The sequence below is a fragment of the Staurois parvus genome, unplaced genomic scaffold, assembly GCF_062004578.1.
Source record: "Staurois parvus isolate SC_StPar_1 unplaced genomic scaffold, SC_StPar_1.0 ptg000381l, whole genome shotgun sequence".
NCBI classification, from domain to species: domain Eukaryota; kingdom Metazoa; phylum Chordata; class Amphibia; order Anura; family Ranidae; genus Staurois; species Staurois parvus.
The window spans coordinates 2558231-2579583 of NW_028318177.1; the positions used below are offsets into that span (position 1 = coordinate 2558231).

Below are 21353 nucleotides of genomic sequence, written 5' to 3' on the forward strand. Positions count from 1 at the left end.
GAAAAAACAACATTAATCTTTAATCTGCTCCAAATGTGCTAAAATATTTTCCATTCAGGATTTATAAGTACAATTAAATTAAATTAATCCATAGAAAGATTGCAAGATTTCCTGAAAGGGCTCACCAGTGAAAGCTGAAAGGTGGATTAAAATATTTTAAATTTTTTATATTTTATAAAGGTTCCTATGAAAGAAGAGAGGGGAGATATATAAACTGTGTGAAATAACTTCATAGGACGCAACGGACTTCCAGAGACAATATTATCTACTGCGCAAAGCAAACTCTGTTGTATTCTTAGATGGAGAAGGAAAGCAAGTTAATAAACACAGGAGACCTACAAACTCTGAACCTTGTAAAGAAAAAAAAACAGCTCTTTGATTTCTGGATTCCAATGCTTAGTCCACACATTTCACAGTCTTATTGATCTAATAGTAAAAACCCTTCTCAGAATCAGATCAGAAAAGAGAAATACATGTACGGCAGTTCCCATGAGAAACTATTGCATGATTTGGTCGTGCTGCTATACCAAACTTAACCAGCAGGTGATGCTGCAAGTAAGATCTGAAATTACAGCTGTCTGTTCCATAAAACTCTGGGAATTGGGAGGGGTGACCTTCACTTTTAGGAAATCCCCTGTAATCATTGCAGAGATAGAAGCCTAGTCCTTATGGAAGGCTAACTGATACCTTACATACTATACCTCACTCCAATAAAATTTACAGGGTATGTAAGTGAAATTTAAATTGGAAGGGTACCAAACTATTCTCTGATCCTCACTGCTGGATGTGACTCCTTCAGGGTTATCTCACCACAATCATCCTAATTAAAAGGTATGCGCTAATAACAAACTTATACAAAGGTGTATATCATCATCCAAAAAAAAAAAAAACATTCAGTGTTTTAAATAAATAATTATAGTGTACAAACATAAATTAGTGTCCAAAAAAATATATATATTAGTGTCCAAAAAATGTATTGCACCATTATGTTCTCTTTTTTTCCCTGAGTGTACTGCATGCTCTCATGGAGGTATGAGAAAGAGTGGAGAAGTTCATCATAGGAGCTTGGGCTGCAAAGTTGTTTGTCTGTGATTACTATTATCTGGAAGTATCTGAAACATCACCATATCTATTTGGACATCGGGTTCATTGCTCCCAGAGCACAAGCGCTAAGGCTGGTTTATAATCTGACCAGCCATTAGCTCTGGTGAGTTCATTTAATCTCCTTTGGTGGTGGATTTTTCACAATTGGTTCAAGTCACTGAAGATACAAATATATATTTTTTGGACACTAATTTATGTTTGTACACTATAATTATTTATTTAAAACACTGAATGTTTTTTTTTTTGGATGATGATATACACCTTTGTATAAGTTTGTTATTAGTGCATACCTTTTAATTAGGATTATTGTTGCCAAAATTTATTTTGGGTGGGATATGCTGCTGACGCTTTGGTGTTTTTTGTAAGTGGCGCTTTTTTCTTTTTTAATTTGGTATTATCTCACCACACCCTTACTGTTGCAGAACTATTATTCTTTGGAAATGATGAAAAATGCTTTCCAATGAAAAAAAAAAATCTGAAGTTCAGCTCACAGCTGGATCCTAACCGTTACGCTACAACTGAAGGTGGGGGAAGATATCAAAGTCCAGCAAGGGATCAAACCCAGAAATGAAAAATGTTTTCTACTGAGTTCCTCTTTAATGTATAAGTTACCCTTCAGCAACATTTTCCAAAAAGCTTGCTATTCAATTCCATATTCTCTGAATATTACATACCAGCACTCCCCCTGTTAGAAGTGCTACACCGCCTCTCATTACACATGCAACTGTGGGGGAACCTCTCTGTAAACACTTCTGACCCCTCAATCCTCCTCCGTACTGCCATTCAAACTGCGCAATGCGGTCTCGCCTTCTCCAGATGAAATCAACTGCTACAGCTAAAGATGGAGTGAATGCATTGTGCAGTATGAATTGGCCCGAGTGGCCGGCAGCAGGATGGAGGGGGATTGAGGGGTCATTGGTGTTTGTGGAGAGCCCCTCCCTCACAGTTACATATATGATTAGAGGGGGTGCAGCACTCCTATTTGAAAGGGGAGGAGAGCAGGAATGTACTATTCAGAAGATAATTCATTGTATAGGGGTTTTTTTGGGAAAGGTTGCTGAACGACAACTTATACTTTTATGGGGAACTCAATACAAAATATTTTTTATTTCTGGGTGCAGTGGTGCAAAGTGTGATCCCCTGATGGATCTTGATATTTTTCTGAACAGCACTTTAATATCTGGCTATGATGCACTCGGTTCTGACACTTGTAGATGACTCCATGACGTTTAAAGCTACAAGTGACATGATACCGAGAATTAAAGATAAATTCCTGGATAGCATTAAAGATTTATTCCTGGATCTTCAGTCTCAGTCTCTGTGGCTTTGCTACAAGGACCTCTAACGTCTCACCTTATTTCACTGGAGAAATCCATGGATTGGATTAGAAATGAACACATTCTCTTACAATCAGAGCACAATGCAATACACGTTAAGGATATATTGTCTTGGCAAAGAAGGAAATGAAAAGGTCATGCAGAGCACCTTTACTCAGTGGATGCCACATAATACTGAACTTTTAAAGGCTAAGTTCGCTTTTTGTAAAAAAAAAAAAAAATGCACATCATTTTGCAGGTAAAAAAATGTGCATTTATTATTTTTTTTAAATTGAAGCCTGTAAAGCATTGCACCCTTGACTCTCTGCAAGCTGGCAGTCCATACCCCCCATACGGGCAGGCAGTTACTAAATAGCAGTAAGAATCAATGAACCACCAAAGTGTTCACCGGTGTCCTCACAGTTCATTGAGAACTACATGCCGTCAGCAACAGTACTTGTAGTCTATTGATTCACATTAAACTGTGGATGGATGATGCGGTCGTGTGAGCACAGCTCTGCATGGCCACACTGTTTTCAAATTGTGACAGCAGATGCTTGGAGAAGAATCCTCGTCACTGTCACAGAGAGGGGAGTGCTGGTGGCCAGAGGTGGGTGCTTAGAAGCATGTTACATGTTACAATGTAGATATGGGTATAACAGTAACATGCTCCTGAAGGTGAACTTATCCTTTAATGTTGGCTGGCTTTCTTCTTTAATCACACGTTGTGCTAATAAGATCATCATTCGATATGAGGACATTCATTGGCAATCTATCAACAGATCTGGAAACATTCACACCAATGGCATAAATGATTTGCCATGTCTCATACACTTCAGTGTGATTTGTGATATGCACATATACTATATCAATTGCTTTTATTTATTTCCATAAAGACGTTTCAGATTCTATGTGCCAGCTGATCATAGGTTGATTTATCCATTTTTAATTATAATCTATTAAAATAGATATTGTGTTTAAATCTGTTTTGTGTACACCTCACAGTACAAAGTTTTCTTATGCAAATCATTTATTGTGAATCTGTTGTAAAGTTTGTTACCTGGAGATCCTGCCAGTAACATCACTTCCTGTTCAGTCTGACAAGGCTAAGCCACTGCCTCACAATTAGTAGCAGTGTTGTCAGCCTGCTGTGCGCACTCCATAGACTGGCCATTGGGCTGTCAATCAGGTCTACCCAAGGTTGCCAGACAGACAGAATTGTGCACAGCAGGCTGACAATATTGCAGCTAACTGGCAAGGTAAAGGCTTAGCATTGTCAGCCTACAACAAGAAGTGCTGTTAATGGCAGGATCTTCAGGTAAGGAACTTTGCAACAGATTCACAAATGATGGATTTGTTTAAGAAAACTGTATAAAGTAAGGCATGACACCAAATATACTGAAAACAATAGATTTAAGGTATACATAGGCATTAATACACTGCTCAAAAAAAATAAAAGAACACTTTGAAAACACATCAGATCTCAATGGGGAAAAATATCATGCTGGATATCTATACTGATATGGACTGGGTAATGTGTTAGGAATGTACGGATGCCCCATCGTTTGATGGAAATGAAAATTATCAACCTACAGAGGACTGAATTCAAAGATACCCCAAAAATCAAAGTGAAAAAATGATAAAGCAGGCTAGTCCATTTTTCTGAATTTTCATTGTATCAGCTCAAAATGGTACTCAGTAGTTTGTATGGCCCCCACGTGCTTGTATGCATGTCTGACAACGTCAGGCTCTGAACCAGAGCATCACTGAGCTTCTGAACAGTCTGAGGTGCAACCTGGTGGCGTCGGATGGACCGAAACATGATGTCCCAGCAGTGTTCTATTGGATTTAGGGCAGGCGAGTGTGGGGGCCATTCAATGGTATCAATTAATTCATCCTCCAGGAACTGCCTGCATACTCTCGCCACATGAGGCCGAGCAATGTCGTGCACCAGGAGGAACCAAGAACCCACTACAGAATCGTAGGGTCTGACAATGGGTCCAATGATTTCATCCCGATATATAATGGCAGTCAGGATGCCATTGTCTAGCCTGTAGAGGTTATGCCTCCCCAGACCATCACTGACCCATCACCAAAACAGTCATGCTGAATGATGTTCCAGGCAGCGTAACATTCTTCATGGCTTCTCCAGACCCTTTCACGTGTGCTCAGGGTGAACCTGCTCTCATCTGTGAAAAGCACAGGGCGCCAGTGGTGGACCTACCAATTCTGGTGTTCAATGGCAAATGCCTATCGAGCTCTATGGTGCCGAGCAGTGAGCACAGGGCCCACTAGAGGATGTTGGGCCCTCAGGCCACCCTCATGAAGTCTGTTTCTGATTGTTTGGTCAGAGACATTCACTCCAGTGACCTGCTGGAGGTCATTTTGTAGGGCTCTGGCAGTGCTCATCCTGTTCCTCCTTGCACAAAGGAGCAGATACCGGTCCTGCTGATGGGTTAAGGACCTTCTATGACCCTATCCAGCTCTCCTAGAGTAACTGCCTGTCTCATGGAATCTCCTCCATGCGCTTGAGACTGTGCTGGGAGACACAGCAAACCTTCTGGCAATGGCACATCAATTGTGCCATCCTGGAGTGCCTGTGCAACCTTGGACTGCCTGTGCAACCTCTGTAGGTTCCAGGTATCGCCTCATGCTACCAGTAGTGACACTGACCCTAGCCAAATATGAAACTAGTGAAAAAAAGTCAGAAAAGATTAGCAGGGAAAAAATGTCAGTGAAGTTTATTGTTGCTCATCTAGTGCACCTGTTGTTAATTTTAAAGCAGCTGAAACTGATTAACAACCCCCTCTGCTGCTTAACTGACCAGATCAACATCCCAGGAGTTTAATTGACTTGATGCTATACTTTGATTAAAAAGTGTTCCTTTCATTTTTTTGAGAAGTGTATATTTTGTCTGAAAAAGGACCAGTTAAGAGTCATCATGTACCATAAATGTATAGAACAGCCATGTACATATGTAAACTCCCTGTTATTACCTCTTTTAAATATAGGGTCATAAAACTATCAATGATTCCATCTTGTTCCAGGCCAATGATAAGACCCACCACGCTGGTAAATGCAAATACTGCATATACTAGAAAAGCAAAAATAACATGATGGTTATAATAAAGAAAAAAACAGCACAAACATTACGGAGACAACTTTTATAGATGGATAAACATATCACTTAGCTCTTAAACTGTTCATACATTTTACAATTACCAAATGATCTAACATTGATGGAGTCTCTCCATAAACTTGCTTGGATTGTCAATGATCATGTCTACTTGGAGTGGTACCTCTGTTACAACAGTGATCAGCCATGAAAATTCAAATCTGATGATTAATAATTCCCTGCTGGATAGAGACATAAAGGCCACATGGGACAATGTCTATCTACAGGGAATTTTCTGAACATTTTGTACCATTTCATTATTTCTTCCAATACCCTGGGGAATTATTAAGGATCCAGCACAAACTGTAATTTGTCCATGGTTTGTAGACATAGCATTGTAAAAACACTACAAGGAAAATTAAACAACAATTAAAATGTACTACATTCACTGACTGTATTGTAAGTGGAGGAGTGATGATAGTGAGGTCTGACAAACTCCAAACTCCTAAAGGATGTCAGAAAGACAAAGGTAAAAGTACTGTGATGACACCATGCATGTGAAAGTCAGCTGCAAGCACAAACATAGGACACAGGAGGTGGTGTGGTGCCCTGTACATTTGAATACTGTCAACAACCTATTGTTGGGTTAAGAACTTTCCTTGTGAGGATATTTAGTTTTTCTTATGGAGCTTTTAATAAAAATACATTTTTATGCTACTAGCCTCTCCTCTCTGTCCTTCTCTTGATGAGTATGTGAAAGGGGACCAGAACACCTCTGCACATTTGGGCATTAGAACTTAGCACTGTTTGACCATCTTTTTGTTTCATAAGTGGTCAGATGAATCCAGTGAGTGATTATGATCCCCTGGGCAGCATCTTGGAGACTGTGGACCACAAACACTATATTACAATAAAGAGTGGAATTTTGTTCACTCGGCACAAATGTGGGCTGTATTAAAAGGGCACAAATGTGGCCCATGGGCTTGTAATCATTGCTTTGTGACTTTGCAACATACTGATCTGGATGTGACAGCAATTGACACAGATATTTTTAAGGGTCAGAACTGCAACAACGGATGGTGTAAACAGTGCTGATTGTCATTAAAAGAGATGGTAAAAGAAACTGTGTGTTGGGTGTAAAGGATTAACTGCTCAATAATACTGCCCCAATGATGATCACTCTCAGCAACTGGAAAATCTATTTGCTGGGTGAGACAGACAGCATGATGCTCACAAGGACTAATGTCTTCCTGTGCTCGGAAAACGACCTCTTCTCCTTCTCCTATAACACAGGGTGGAGGGGTTTTGTAGTACACATAGGGCTGTAAACAATGATTTGCTAAGGATAACGTGCATATGCTGCTGCATCAATGTGCCCACGAATCCAGTCCTACAACCAATGTACTCTCACAGTATTTACAACACCCATGCAGTGATGCATACAACTATGAAAGCATACATACAACCAATTCACAAATGTGGCTTGCTTAGTGTGCTGCCACAGCAGCCTATTTTATTATCTAACACATGTACTTAGGTATGTTCCTATGTGTTTTGTGTGTATGTACATTCTTCTGCTAGACACTCCCAGTTTCCTCATGCTTTTAGTTTAGTTTACATTTAACCTCAGTGAGTGGCCTTCAAAGAGTCATTATTATTATTATTATACAGTATTTATAAAGCGCCAATGGTTCGCTCAGCGCTGTACATTACAAAGGGGGACAGAACATGTGACAGAACAATAACAATACAAAACATGAGGGGATTGAGGGCCCTGCTGTTTCGAGCTTACAATCTAGGAGACATAAGGTTTTCCTCCCATATTATTATTCATCTTTGAGAAAACTCCAGAAAACATCTTTTGTAATCTGGCGGCCTAGACTAAAATGGATTCCTACTGAGTTTTCTTAGTGAGTTGACACTTCATGTGGATCTTGCTGAGACAGTAAGTTGCCATTCTGTTCATACAGACTGGGTCTCAGGAGGTATGTCTTTTGTATAAAGCAACAAAGCTCTTACATCTGTTCAGGAGACTTTAATAATGTGACATAATTTCTTGTGATTTGAACATAGCACAAACAGTGTCTAGAAAGCGAACCCCTTGGCATCACTGTCAGTAATCAGGGAGGGCTTAGGGACAGCCATACAATAATTATTTCAATTGTATACCAGATTAATGCTTTACTATGTTATTAACAAAATATAAGAAGGTTTCATATGTATACATACCATAAAACAAAGGATCCTTGGGTGGTTTCTGAATGACAAGCAGACGGGATAATAATGCTATGAACACTAAAACCACAGCACCAGCAACTGTAACCGGCCAGGCACTGGAAAATATAAAATATCTGACAGCTAAATGGACACTTACACAGTTACTAAGATTGGCACTGTCTGAAAATACAATTTTGTTATTTATTACAGGACTTATATAATGTTGTTAGTTTACGCAGCCATTTCCATATATATACTATATTGCAAAAAGTATCTGGACACCCCTCCAAATGATTGGATTCAGGTGTTCCAATCACCTCCATGGCCACAGGTGTATAAAATCAAGCACCTAGGCATGCAGACTGCTTCTACAAACATTAGTGAAAGAATGGGTCGCTCTCGGGCTCAGTGAATTCAAGCGTGGTACTGTGATAGGTTGCCACCTATGCAATGAGTCCATCCGTGAAATCTCCTTGCTTCTAAATATTCCACAGTCAACTGTTAGTGGTATTATAACAAAGTGGAAGCAACTGAGAGCAACAGCAACCCAGCCACGAAGTGGTAGGCAAAGTAAAATTACAGATCGGGGTCAACGCATGCTGAAGTGCACAGAAGTCCCCAACTGTGTGCAGAGCTTCATGGAATGGGTTTCCATGGCCAAGCAGCTGCATCGAAGCCTTACATCACCAAGTGCAATGCAAAGCTTCGGATGCAGTGGTGTAAAGCATGCCGCCACTGGACTCTAGTGCAGTGCAGACGTGTTCTCTGGAGTGATGAATCATGCTTCTCTGGCAATCCGATGGACGTGTCTGGGTTTGGTGGTTGGCAGGAGAACAGTACTTGCTTGACTGCATTGTGCCAAGTGTAAAGTTTGGTGGAGGGGGGATTATGGTGTGGGGTTGTTTTTCAGGGGTTGGGCTTGGCCCCTTAGTTCCAGTGCAGGCAACTCTTAAGCCATCAGCATACCAAGACATTTTGGACAATTTCATGCTCCCAACTTTGTGGGAACAGTTTGGAGATGGCCCCTCCCTGTTCCAACATGACTGCGCACCAGTGCACAAAGCAAAGTCCATAAAGACATGGATGAGCTAGTTTGGGGTGGAGGAATTTGACTAGGCTGCACAGAGTCCTGACCTCAACCCAATAGAACACCTTTGGGATGAATTAGAGCGGAGACTGAGAGCCAGGCCTTCTCATCCAACATCAGTGCCTGACATCAAAAATGCGCTTCTGGAAGAATGGTCAAACCTTCCCATAGACACACTCCTAAACCTTGTGGACCGCCTTCTCAGAAGGTTTTAAGCTGTTATAGCTGCAAAGGGCGGGCCAACTCAATATTGAACCTTACAGACTAAGACTGGGATGCCATTAAAGTTAATGTGCGTGTAAAGGCAGGCGTCCCAATACTTTTGGCAATATAGTATATAAATATATATATACTGTATATACACACACACTATATTGCCAAACGTATTGGGATGCCCCTCCAAATCACAGGATTCAGGTGTGACAATTACCTCCATGGCCGCAGGTTTATAAAATCAAGCACCTAGGCATGCAGACTGCTTCTATAAACATTTGTGAAAGAATGGGACGCTCAGGGAATTCAAGCATGGTACCGTGATAGGTTGCCACCTGTGTAAAAAGTCCATCTGTGACATATCCTTGCTACTAAATATTCCACGGTCAGCTGTTAGTGGTACTACAACAAAGTGGAACCAACTGGGAACAACATATAGTATATATATATATACACACACACAGTGGATATAAAAAGTCTAAACACCCCTGTTAAAATGTGTCTGTGATGTAAAAAAATTAGACAAAGATAAATCATCTTTTTCCTTCTTTTTTTTTTTTGGGGGGGGGGTTAAACATAAAAAACTAAAATAATGTGGTTGCATAAGTGTGCACACCCTCTTATAACTGGGGATTTAGATGTGTTCAGAATTAAGCAATCATATTCAAAATCATGTTAAATAGGAGCCAGTGTGCATCTGCAATCATTTAAAGTGCCTCTGCTTAACCCCAAATAAAGGTCAACTGATCTAGTAGGTCTTTCCTGACATTTTCTTGGGCGCATCCTACAGCAAAAGCCATGGCCCGCAGAGAGCTTCCAAAGCGTCAGAGGGATATCATTGTTAAAAGGTATCAGTCAGGAGAAGGGTACAAAAGAATTTCCAAGGCATTAGATATACCATGGAACACAGTGCAGACAGTCATCATCAAGTGGAGAAAATATGGCCCAACAGTGACTTTACCAAGAACTGGACGTCCCTCCAAAATTGATGAAAATACAAGTAGAAAACTGGTCTGGGAGGCTGCCAAGAGACCTACAGAAACAATAAAGGAGCTGCAGGAATATCTGGCAAGTACTGGCTGTGTAGTACATGTGACAACAATCTCCCGTATTCTTCATATGTCTGGGCTAAGGGGTAGAGTGGTAAGACGGAAGCCTTTTCTTATGAAGAAAAACATCCAAGCCTGGCTAAATTTTGTAAAAACACATCTGAAGTCTCCCAAAAGCATGCGGGAAAATGTGTTATGGTCTGATGAAACCAAGGTTGAACGTTTTGGCGCAAAAACAACGCTGCATATCACCAAAAGAACACCATACCCACAGTGAAGCATGGTGGTGGCACCATCATGCTTTGGGGCTATTTTTCTTCAGCTGGAACTGGAGCCTTAGTCAAGGTAGAGGGAATTATTAACAGTTCCAAATACCAGTCAATATTGGCACAAAACCTTCAGGTTTCTGCTAGAAAGCTGAACATGAAGAGGAACTTCATCTTTCAGCATGACAATGACCCAAAGCATACATCCAAATCAACAGAGGAATGGCTTCACCAAAAGAAGATGAAAGTTTTGGAATGGCCCAGCCAGAACGCAGACCTGAATCTGATCAAAAATCTGTGGGGTGATCTGAAGAGGGCTGTGCACAGGAGATGCCCTCGCAATCTGACAGATTTGGAGTGCTTTTGCAAGGAAAAGTGGGCAAATATTGCCAAGTCAAGATGTACCATGCTGATAGACTCATACCCAAAAAGACTGAGTGCTGGAATCAAATCAAAAGGTGCTTCAACAAAGTATTAGTGTAAGGGTGTGCACACTTATGCAACCATATCATTTTAGTTTTTTATTTTTACTTCCCTCCACCTAAAAGATTTCAGTTTGTTGTTCAACTGAGTTGTACAGTTTATAGGTCACATTAAAGGTGGAAAAAGTTCTGAAAAGATATATCTTTGTCTCATTTTTTTACATCACAGAAACCTGACATTTTTATATCCACTGTATATTGTACATTCACATCAGTCCCTGCCCTCAAGGAGCGTACAATCTAAAGTTCCTAACTCAAATTCATACATACACATACTAGGGCCAATTTAGACAGCAGCCAATAAATCTACCAGCATGTCATTGGAGAATGGGAAGATACAATATAGGTGGGTGTATTCTCATAAATGCCACATCCCTTAAATATAGCCCTAAAACCAAAACCCTATGGAATTTTGAAGGCACTACAAACCAGGAATTTAGATAAAAGATTGTTTGTGATCTTTTTTATTACAATGTTGCATAAAAACATCCAACGGCTTACAAATTTGATCTATTACATTACATGTAGTGTGCGTTCAGTAATGTATATAGACTAGACGCATAGCTCCGTTCACCAAACGTATTTCAGAGATACTACACACTTTCTTCAGGGGTTATAGCAGTGGTTCTCAACCTTTCTAATGCCGCGACCCCTTAATACAGTTCCTCATGTTGTGGTGACCCCCAACCATAAAATTATTTTCGTTGCTACTTCATAACTGTATTTTGCAGTGGGAGGACTAGCGCCCCATCACTGATGTCAGTGGGATGAATAGTGTCCCATCGTTGGTATCAGTGGGAGGAATAGTGCCCCATCATTGGTGTCAGTGGGAGGAATAGTGTCCCATCATTGGTGTCAGTGGGAGGAATAGTGCCCCATCATTGGTGTCAGTGGGAGGAATAGTGCCCCATCATTGGCGTCAGTGGGAGGAATAGTGCTCCATCATTGGCGTCAGTGGGAGGAATAGTGCCCAATCATTGGCGTCAGTGGGAGGAATAGTGCCCAATCATTGGCGTCAGTGGGAGGAATAGTGCCTCATCATTGGCGTCAGTGGGAGGAATAGTGCCCCATCATTGGCGTCAGTGGGAGGAATAGTGTCCCATCATTGGTGTCAGTGGGAGGAATAGTGTCCCATCATTGGTGTCAGTGGGAGGAATAGTGTCCCATCATTGGTGTCAGTGGGAGGAATAGTGTCCCATCATTGGTGTCAGTGGGGGGAATAGTGCCCCATCATTGGTATCAGTGGGGGGAATAGTGCCCCATCATTGGTATCAGTGGGAGGAATAGTGCCCCATCATTGGTATGAGTGGGAGAAATAGTACCCCATCATTGGTATCAGTGGGAGGAATAGTGCCCCATCATTGGTGTCAGTGGGAGGAATAGTGCCCCATCATTAGTATCAGTGGGAGGAATAGTGCCCCATCATTGGTGTCAGTGGAAGGAATAGTGCCCCATCATTGGTATGAGTGGGAGGAATAGTGCCCCATCATTGGTATGAGTGGGAGGAATAGTGCCCCATCATTGGTATGAGTGGGAGGAATAGTGCCCCATCATTGGTGTCAGTGGGAGGAATAGTGCCCCATCATTGGTGTCAGTGGGAGGAATAGTGCCCCATCATTGGTGTCAGTGGGAGGAATAGTGCCCCATCATTAGTATCAGTGGGAGGAATAGTGCCCCATCATTGGTGTCAGTGGAAGGAATAGTGCCCCATCATTGGTATGAGTGGGAGGAATAGTGCCCCATCATTGGTGTCAGTGGGAGGAATAGTGCCCCATCATTGGTGTCAGTGGAAGGAATAGTGCCCCATCATTGGTATGAGTGGGAGGAATAGTGCCCCATCATTGGTATGAGTGGGAGGAATAGTGCCCCATCATTGGTATGAGTGGGAGGAATAGTGCCCCATCATTGGTATGAGTGGGAGGAATAGTGCCCCATCATTGGTGTCAGTGGGAGGAATAGTGCCCCATCATTGGTATCAGTGGGAGGAATAGTGCCCCATCATTGGTATCAGTGGGAGGAATAGTGCCCCATCATTGGCGTTAGTGGGAGGAATAGTGCCCCATCGTTGGTGTCAGTGGGGGGAGGAATAGTGTCCCATCGTTGGTGTCAGTAGGGGGAGGAATAGTGCCCCATCGTTGGTGTCAGTGGGGGGAGGAATAGTGCCCCATCGTTGGTGTCAGTGGGGGGAGGAATAGTGCCCCATCGTTGGTGTCAGTGGGGGGAGGAATAGTGTCCCATCGTTGGTGTCAGTGGGGGGAGGAATAGTGCCCCATCGTTGGTGTCAGTGGGGGGAGGAATAGTGCCCCATCGTTGGTGTCAGTGGGGGGAGGAATAGTGCCCCATCGTTGGTGTCAGTGGGGGGAGGAATAGTGCCCCATCGTTGGTGTCAGTGAGGGGAGGAATAGTGCCCCATCGTTGGTATTAGTGACACAAATGATGGGGCACTATCCCTTCCACTGACACCAATGATACTTACCTTGCTGACCCCTGCTCCAGCCTGGGCTCGCTCTCTCCCTCTCCCATCTACAGCCTGCATACCTGGCTGCAGCAGCAAAATTTGCACTTACCTGTCAGCTGTCTTCCTTCTCTGGCCTCTCTCTTCACTCGTTCCTGCAGCTCCCTCGATCTTCTTCGATCTCCGCGCGCTGCCGCTCGGCTCCTCCTCTCCAAGCTCCACCTTCTCGCCGGTGATTGGCCGCCTGTGTGCCTCTCCTGAGCTACAGTTCCGGTGGCCAATCAGCGGCGAGGAGGCGGTGACAGGGGCAGCATATCATCCCGCCCACACATCGCCGGAGACAGCAGCGGTGTCTCGGTTCCTAAGACCATCGGAAATATGTGTTTTCCGATGGTCTTAGGCGACCCCTGGGAAATGGTCGTTCGACCCCCAAAGGGGTCGCGACCCCCAGGTTGAGAACCGCTGGGTTATAGGATATACAGTCTCTAGAACATAACAATATAACTAACAATGATACAAATAAACATTGCATATATATATATACATATTATCATACCTCAATAGGCAACTTACCAATTAGAGAGTCTTTCCTTTGACCAAAAGAAGCTGTATTAAGTGCCTTCAATGTCCCATTGGGGTTTTTGTTTTGGAGAATGGAAAGAGACTGTCGGTAGTGCCGTGGTTGGGAACTGAACAGATGACCCTAGTGCTGCTAAGATGAAGTGCTAACCATCTATTTTTAATTTTTATTTATTTTTTATATAAACATGACCCATGGAAGAAGAGATGCAGATCGTTAAACCTTTCATAAATGTAGCACACAACAAAACAACCAACCATCACAAAAATTATCAAGTAGACCCAGGCAAAAATAAAATTAAATGGCTGAAAAGCTGGTAAGGTTGAATGAAAGACACAAGTCCATCCAATTCAACCTGAGTGTGTGTTTGTGTATGGAATTACCTTTTTCCATATCCCAATACATTGCGTTAGCTAAGAAACACATCTAAAGGTTTTTTAATTTATCTACACTCCTTGCTGACGCCACCAACTGTGGAATGGAGTTTTACGTCCTTACAGCGTTACACAGTTTAAGATTGGACAGCTTCTTGTTCAACTTCATTGTGTGTCCCCGTGTCTTCTGTAGAGATCTTAGGTTAAATAGTTTTCTCCCAATGCTAACATCCCCGTTCAAAGATTTGTATAATGTAATCATATCTCCTCTCAAGCGTCTCTTCTCCAGGAAGAATAAATATAATGTTTGTAGTCATTCCTCATAACTGAGGTCCTCCAGCCCCTTTATTAGATGTGAGGCTCTTCTCTGGAATCTCTCCGGTTCAAGCACATCCTTCTTGAGGACTGGTCACCAAAACTGGACTGCATACTCAAGACATGGCCTAACCAGAGGTTTGAAAAGCAGTAGAAGTATAGTTTCAAAAATAAAGAACACAGGGCCTAGATGAGCGTCAAATCAGCAGCTAACATAGTACTTAGATACACAAAATTGGAACCAAACAGTGTAGAGCTATATCAAAATCAGTTACAGGAATTTTGAAATCTCTAAATCCTAAATAAACTTATATAACATGCCCCCAAGGTGTACAGTGCAATAACACAATTAAAAAGATGTACTCAGAAAAAACTATTCAAAGCCTCAATAGATTAAAACATAAATAAATTAATAAATAAATAATGCACATTCATAAATGTACAATAAATTAAATTACATTAAAAATATGTATGCTCATTCATATAAATACATAGAGTCAGAGAAGGAGCACACAAGTCTCAGCCATCTATATGGTGATGAGAGAGTCCAAAGAAATGTTAGTTCGAGAGAAAAGATCTCACCGAAGGTCAACCAAAGTGGAAGATGGAAAACCTCCAGATCCTTGATGGCAACACGTCACACCCACCCAGTGAAATAGACAGGGGCCTACCAGAACGAAATCAGTGAGTGAATCACACAAGCAGGAAATTACATTTCTGGGGCCGTTCTGTAAACCAACATATACAGAACACCACCAGGTTGCCAGATTGCATTGAATTTGATAGAAAATTGAAACATATTTTTTAATATCATTACACTTAGAACATGGCTTGTGTAGCTATTGTATATAGTGGAGTTACCCTTTAAGATGGTACTTCCAACTATTGCGCTATTATTGCAGTAGTGGATTGAATGCGGGCTGACATCAGCATCTATTCGCAAAAGTCTGTCCTTTACCCCCACCAATTGTACATTCATTTATTATTTTTATTTACCTCAAGATTTTTGGTTTCTAAATTTTAATAAATAAAACATTCTGGAACAAGGCAACTTTTTCCACTGTGTCAATTTAATTTTCTTTTGATTATTTAAAGTGCTCTATTTTATGTATGTGCGTGTCTATTTATTTTTGCAAAACTAAACTTAAAGCACTTCAGAAGCTCTTTATTCCATAGGGGTGATTGGATGCACGTTTTTTTCCATAAAAGTGATTGGATTTTCATTAATGGATGCACATCATCCCACAGTGCTGTCTGACCTTTTAGATGTTCATAAGTCTATGAATACAGCTTGTCTTTATCTGTACAGTAAACACAGTCTGCTATGCACAGTACGGATCAATGCACAGTGTATCTCAGTGTGCCAATTGACGGCTATATACTCATGTGAAGACACAACCAAAACATTGCTGGGCTCTGTGCACCAAGATGGTTTTGCCTGTGTGTAGGGTCATTAAATGTGTGTGCCCATGGACTTTATAATATTTTTGAACTGCAAAGAATCATCTATATTGCCATGTGTAAAAGTCCTTGTCATCGTCAATTGTAAATACAAAAACCAATGTACTTAAAGCAATTCAGGTGCACTCCTGTTTCGCCTTTTTAGCCTATCTGTCTGGTTCTATCCTTACCATTTCTGGGTTACTTCCCGGAGATTCATAAGGGCCTATTCATACTGCTGCACCATTGTACTGCATATTCTGCGTTATGATGTGTGATGTGGCATCATTCATTCTGAATGGCAACCAAATGCACCTACTGATGGACATGTGTTGCTGTATGGGGATTGCAAGAGGCTGATACAAGCCCAAATAAAAGTGCATGCTAAAAATATGTTTAAAGGAGAAGTACAGCCACAGCTATTTTGACTGTACTTCTCCTGTGGATCACAGGAGTGCTGTTCATTCTGCATTCCTGTGACCCATTTGCAACTGACAGTGCTCAAACCCACTATGATCAGTTTATAAAGTTCCATTACCTTGTTACGCAGGACTTTTGATAGTTCTTTTCTGATCCCCATGGCTCAGTATCTAGCCTAGTCAGTGCTTCCACGTAAGAGCTAACAAACTCATTGACTATTTATACACTGACACTAATTGCAATTTAAAAAGCCACAGATGTGGGACATTAACCTCTAATTGTCATTTTAACCCGTTTCTGTCACCTTGTGTGTCTATACCAAGTTCAAACATTCCAGGGTATGTAAATTTTTGCTCATTGCCATTTGGGTGATTTCTGTTATCATTATGATTTAAAAAGGAACCGAACCACTATTTGATAATAATTGGCTTCATATGATCATCATCCTTCAATAAAAGAGCATTTTTTGGCATGATCAGTCATATTTTCAATATCAATGCCAAAATCTCACAATTTCTGCCAGGGTATGCAAACTTTTGAGCACAACGGTATATATGTATGTATGTCAATTCCTATATTTTGCCCAGAGGCACTATTGCACCTTGTACAGACTTAGGGGTTCAATATTGAGCTGGCCCACACTTTGCAGCTATAACAGTGTTAACTTTTCTGGGAAGACTGACCACAAGGTTTAGGGGTGTGTCTATGGAAATGTCTGACCATTCTTCTATAAGCGCATTTGTGAGGTCAGGCACTGATATCGGACGAGAAGGCCTTGATTACAGTCTCCGCTCTAATTCATCCCAAAGGTGTTCTGTTGGGTTGAGGTCAGGACTCTGTGCAGGCCAGTCAAGTTCCTCCATCCCAAACTCACTCATCCATGTCTTTATGGACCTTGCTTTGTGCACTGGTGTGCAGTCATGTTGGAACAGGAAGGGGCCACCCCCAAACTGTTCCCACAAAGTTGGGAGCATGAAATTGTCCAAAATGTCTTGGTATGCTGACGCCTTAAAGTGGAGTTCCAGCAGTTTTTGTGTTCATTAAAAGTCAGCCTCTACAAAAACTGTAGCTGCTTACTTTTAATAAACACACACTTACCTGTCCCAGAGTCCAGCGATGTTCTCACATCCATTCATTCTCTTCTTCTTCTCTCCTCCATGGCACCGGCATCTCAACTGTGGGCACCAGGCTGTGACAGCTTGTGGCTTCACAGCCTGGTGCCCACTGAGCATGCGTGAGTCGTGGTGTGCCTCCTAAGTGATCTGGCAGTCTTCTGGGAGTAGGGGGCCACAGCGAACTAAGCCAGAAGTGGGAGCGGGTATCTGACAAAAAAAAAGGTATCTGCTCCCCCCCCAAAAGGTGCCAAATATGGCAGTGGAAGGTGGGAGGAGGCAAATAAGCAGAACTTCCACTTTTGAGTGGAACTCAGCTTTAAGAGTTCCCTTCACTGAAACTGAGGGGCCAGGTCCAACCCCTAAAAAACCACCCCACACCATAGTCCCCCCTCCACCAAACTTTAAACTTGGCACAATGCAGTCAGGTACCGTTCTCCTGGCAACCGCCAAACCCAGACATATCCATTGGATTGCCAGACAGAGAAATGTCATTTGTCACTCCAAAGAACACGTCTCTACTGCTCTAGAGCCCAGTGGCGGCGTGCTTTACACCACTGCAAACACTTTGCATTGCATTTGGTGATGTAAGGCTTGGATGCAGCTTCTCGGCCATGGAAACCCATTTCATGAAGCTCTCTATGCACTCTTGTTGTGCTAATTTGAAGGCCACATGAAGTTTGGAGGTCTTTAGCTATTGACTCTGCAGACAGTTGGCGACTTCTGCGCAGTTCAGCATACACTGATCCCGCTCTGTCATTTTACGTGGCCTACCACTTCGTGGCTGAGTTGGTGTTGTTCCCAGTTGCTTCCACTTAGTTATACTACGATTATCAGTTGCTCGTGGAATATGTAGTAGCAAGGAAATGTCATGGATGAAATTATTGCACAGGTGGCAACCAATCACGGTACCAAGCTTGAATTCACTGAGCTCCTGAGAGCGACCCTTCCTTTCATAAATGTTTGTAGAAGCAGTCTGCATGCCTAGGTGCTTGATTTTTTACACCTGTGGCCATGGAGGTGATTGGGACACCTGAATCAAATGATTTGGAGGGGTGTCCCAATGCTTTTGGCAATATAATGTATATTCATTGGCCTAAGCACTAACCAAAATAATTAAAATGGACAAATAAAATATGTAAGGGCCAATTTAGTAAAGAGTTCCCTGAGGCCTTTTCTCCTTAGCTCATACACCATTAAAGTAGTATTAAATCCCCCCAAAATTTATTATATTGCAGCTTAAGAATTTTCAGATGTGATGGCTGCATTCATTTTCTTTTTTTCCTTTATTTTCACCTGGTGATTCAGCCAGCAAGTCGGTTATTTTTCAGCTTCCTTTAACAAACCAACTTGTCCCGCAAAAGAAGCAGTTAGAGAGTTAGAATCCATTTAACACTGGCAGGGGGGCTTACAACAATCAGCTTTTATTGATTTGGGTAAAACCTTTATCCCAAAGGGGAAAAAACGTTTGCTATAACTGCTTAAAGAGTGTTAGCTGGAGTTCAGCTTTAATTTGTTAGCCCGGTCCATCCATCTGTGATAGGACATCTAACACTACCCTCACCAAAGATTGACAATGCTGCTATCCAAAGGTGTCTCCGTTGCTCCTCCTGGTTGGATCAACAGGCGGAAATAAAAAAAATAGAAAAAATATGCAGCCACCACATTTAAGAATTGATAGCTGCAATACATTTTTGTTTTTGGCTTTAAAGGATAAATTCACCTTTTGTAACATGTTACGTGTTAAACCCATATTCAAGTATTCAGGGTTTAACATGTTACGAAAGGACCAACCCCTCCCGATACCCCGTTTTAACAGCTAGTTGGGGATCTTCTCCCCTCACTAGTTGTCAGAATTAAAAAAAAACATGGCCTTGCTGGTCTCCGCCTGCCCGGCCACATCCCTGATTCACAGTATTCAACCTTTGTGGCTGTTGGCTTGTAGTTCTCAATGAACTACTACGGCACTGTTGAGCGTTGCGGTAGTTCATTGATTCTTCCTGTCAGGGTGTATCTGCCTGCCTGTAGGAGGTTCAAGCACACAGATACACTGACAGTCCTCAGGAGTTCTGCATGGCATCAGCGATTTGCTGATTCCTGGTGCAATGCTTTACAAGATCCCAGAACAAAAAATACTAAATGCACATTTTTTTTACCTGCAAAAAAATGTGCATTTATTATTTTTTGTTAAAAGGTGAACTTATCCTTTAATACCACTTTAAGTCTAAAATAACATCTTTGCAAATAGCTCCTCACAATATAACAGCCATTCAATGGTTACACCTATTGATGTATGTAAAGAGGAAAGAAATCCTTTCCATAAACCAGCTGTGGCCATTCCCTATGGCTCTTGGAACAAGTGAGTTGAAGTACATTAGTGCTTAATAATAGAAACTGTACATCCATCTTTAATGGAGCTTTATAAATGTCCTCTGGTTTCATCACTCTGTAATGGAGTGATCAGTTGTGCTTGAAGACTTTAAGCCCCTGTGCAATGTGGATTTCCAAGAACTACGTGCAAATAGGCACTAAAATTAAATGTATTATAACATTTGGCCTGGCCATATTTAATGTGACCTTTGCAAGTCACTCTTTTAGCCGTTTTGATTTTTTAAGCCTAGTTGACAACCCGTGTCCCGGTTTACCTTTCTCAGTGTCAAACACAATGTTATTCTATCCCCAACTTTGGCAGCTGATGGCAGATGAGTATGGAATCACAGTGACTCCTCTATAGAAGGAGAATATATGAATGGGAGATCATGGAAAGTTCTGCAAACGGCAGAATAAGGTAACAAAATGATTCTAAAACAATATATTTATTATGCATTATCTCACTGTGATAAAACACAATTAAAACAAACTTCTGTCTATTCAGTGAGCTTCTTTTTACCTAATACTACTACGCTTTAGATGTGTTCCACTTACCCGTTAACTGTAGACACATGGTTGAAAAGATAAGTGACAGGAATGGCAGTTAAGGATAATATAAATACACCGGTTGCAGCAGGTGCGCTCATTATGGTAGGACTTGTCCTTCCTTCAGGAAAGCAGCATCTCCAGCTCAGAAGATGGGGGAGTCTACGATGTGATGCACCTCTAGAATCAGCTGTTCCATGGCACTACTGTCAGCTTGCAAAGCTTTCTGCAATATAATAAACCCCTTAGAAAATGTTCTCTTCTTTTAGATTGAATGCTTGCTGTTCAGCACACACAAGGTTACACACACAGGACACCCGAGCCTTCCCTTGTTCTGTGCAGTGACACAGCTGACTGCTGTTTTCAGAATACGAGCTGATTCGAATTCCTACAGTGAGTGGCTGGCTCAGGCCAGTGCCAGTACAACAGAATCGGAAAGCTGTAACCTCATTTGATTGAGTAATCCGGGAGCAAATCAGCAGTTGAATCAACATGACATCATACAATCAGGTGGATTTTTACCTTAATTTAACATTTTTAATTTAAATGTAAATAGTAAGAGGACTTTGAGAGAATTATAAAGGTGCATTTAGTCAACCCTGGAAATAAAATCAACTTTCAGAGGAAGTACATTTATCCGGCTTGACCCTCAAGCTGACCAAACAGATCCCACCTCCCCCTCCAGAGATAAATACTTACCTCGATCCGACTGCTGCAACCATCAGGATTGTTGACATCTCACACTACAAGTCCTCTGTAACTTGACCACACTTTCACAGTTAGGCCCCATAGAATCCATGGAGATGGAGGTAGATGGGCCCAGGGGCGGACTGACCATTTGGTAACTCGGGCACTGCCCGAGGGCCCGGGGTCAGTAGGGGGCCCCGTTAGA

The 21353-nt window shown here is 41.9% G+C and overlaps 1 protein-coding gene across 2 annotated transcripts in view; it reads right to left on the reverse strand.

The window, feature by feature from the left end:
* TM6SF1 (transmembrane 6 superfamily member 1) overlaps nucleotides 1–20841 on the reverse strand; it is a 55704-nt gene extending 34863 nt beyond the window's left edge. For both annotated transcript variants that reach the window (XM_089685717.1, XM_089685716.1), the window contains exons 1-3: nucleotides 20471–20841; nucleotides 7765–7868; nucleotides 5417–5514 (exon numbers count right to left, since the gene is read on the reverse strand). In XM_089685717.1, the coding sequence (XP_089541843.1) occupies nucleotides 5417–5514; nucleotides 7765–7868; nucleotides 20471–20562 (294 nt within the window). In that variant the 5' untranslated portion in view covers nucleotides 20563–20841. The remainder of the gene's footprint in view (nucleotides 1–5416; nucleotides 5515–7764; nucleotides 7869–20470) is intronic.
* Nucleotides 20842–21353: the final 512 nt, after the last annotated feature.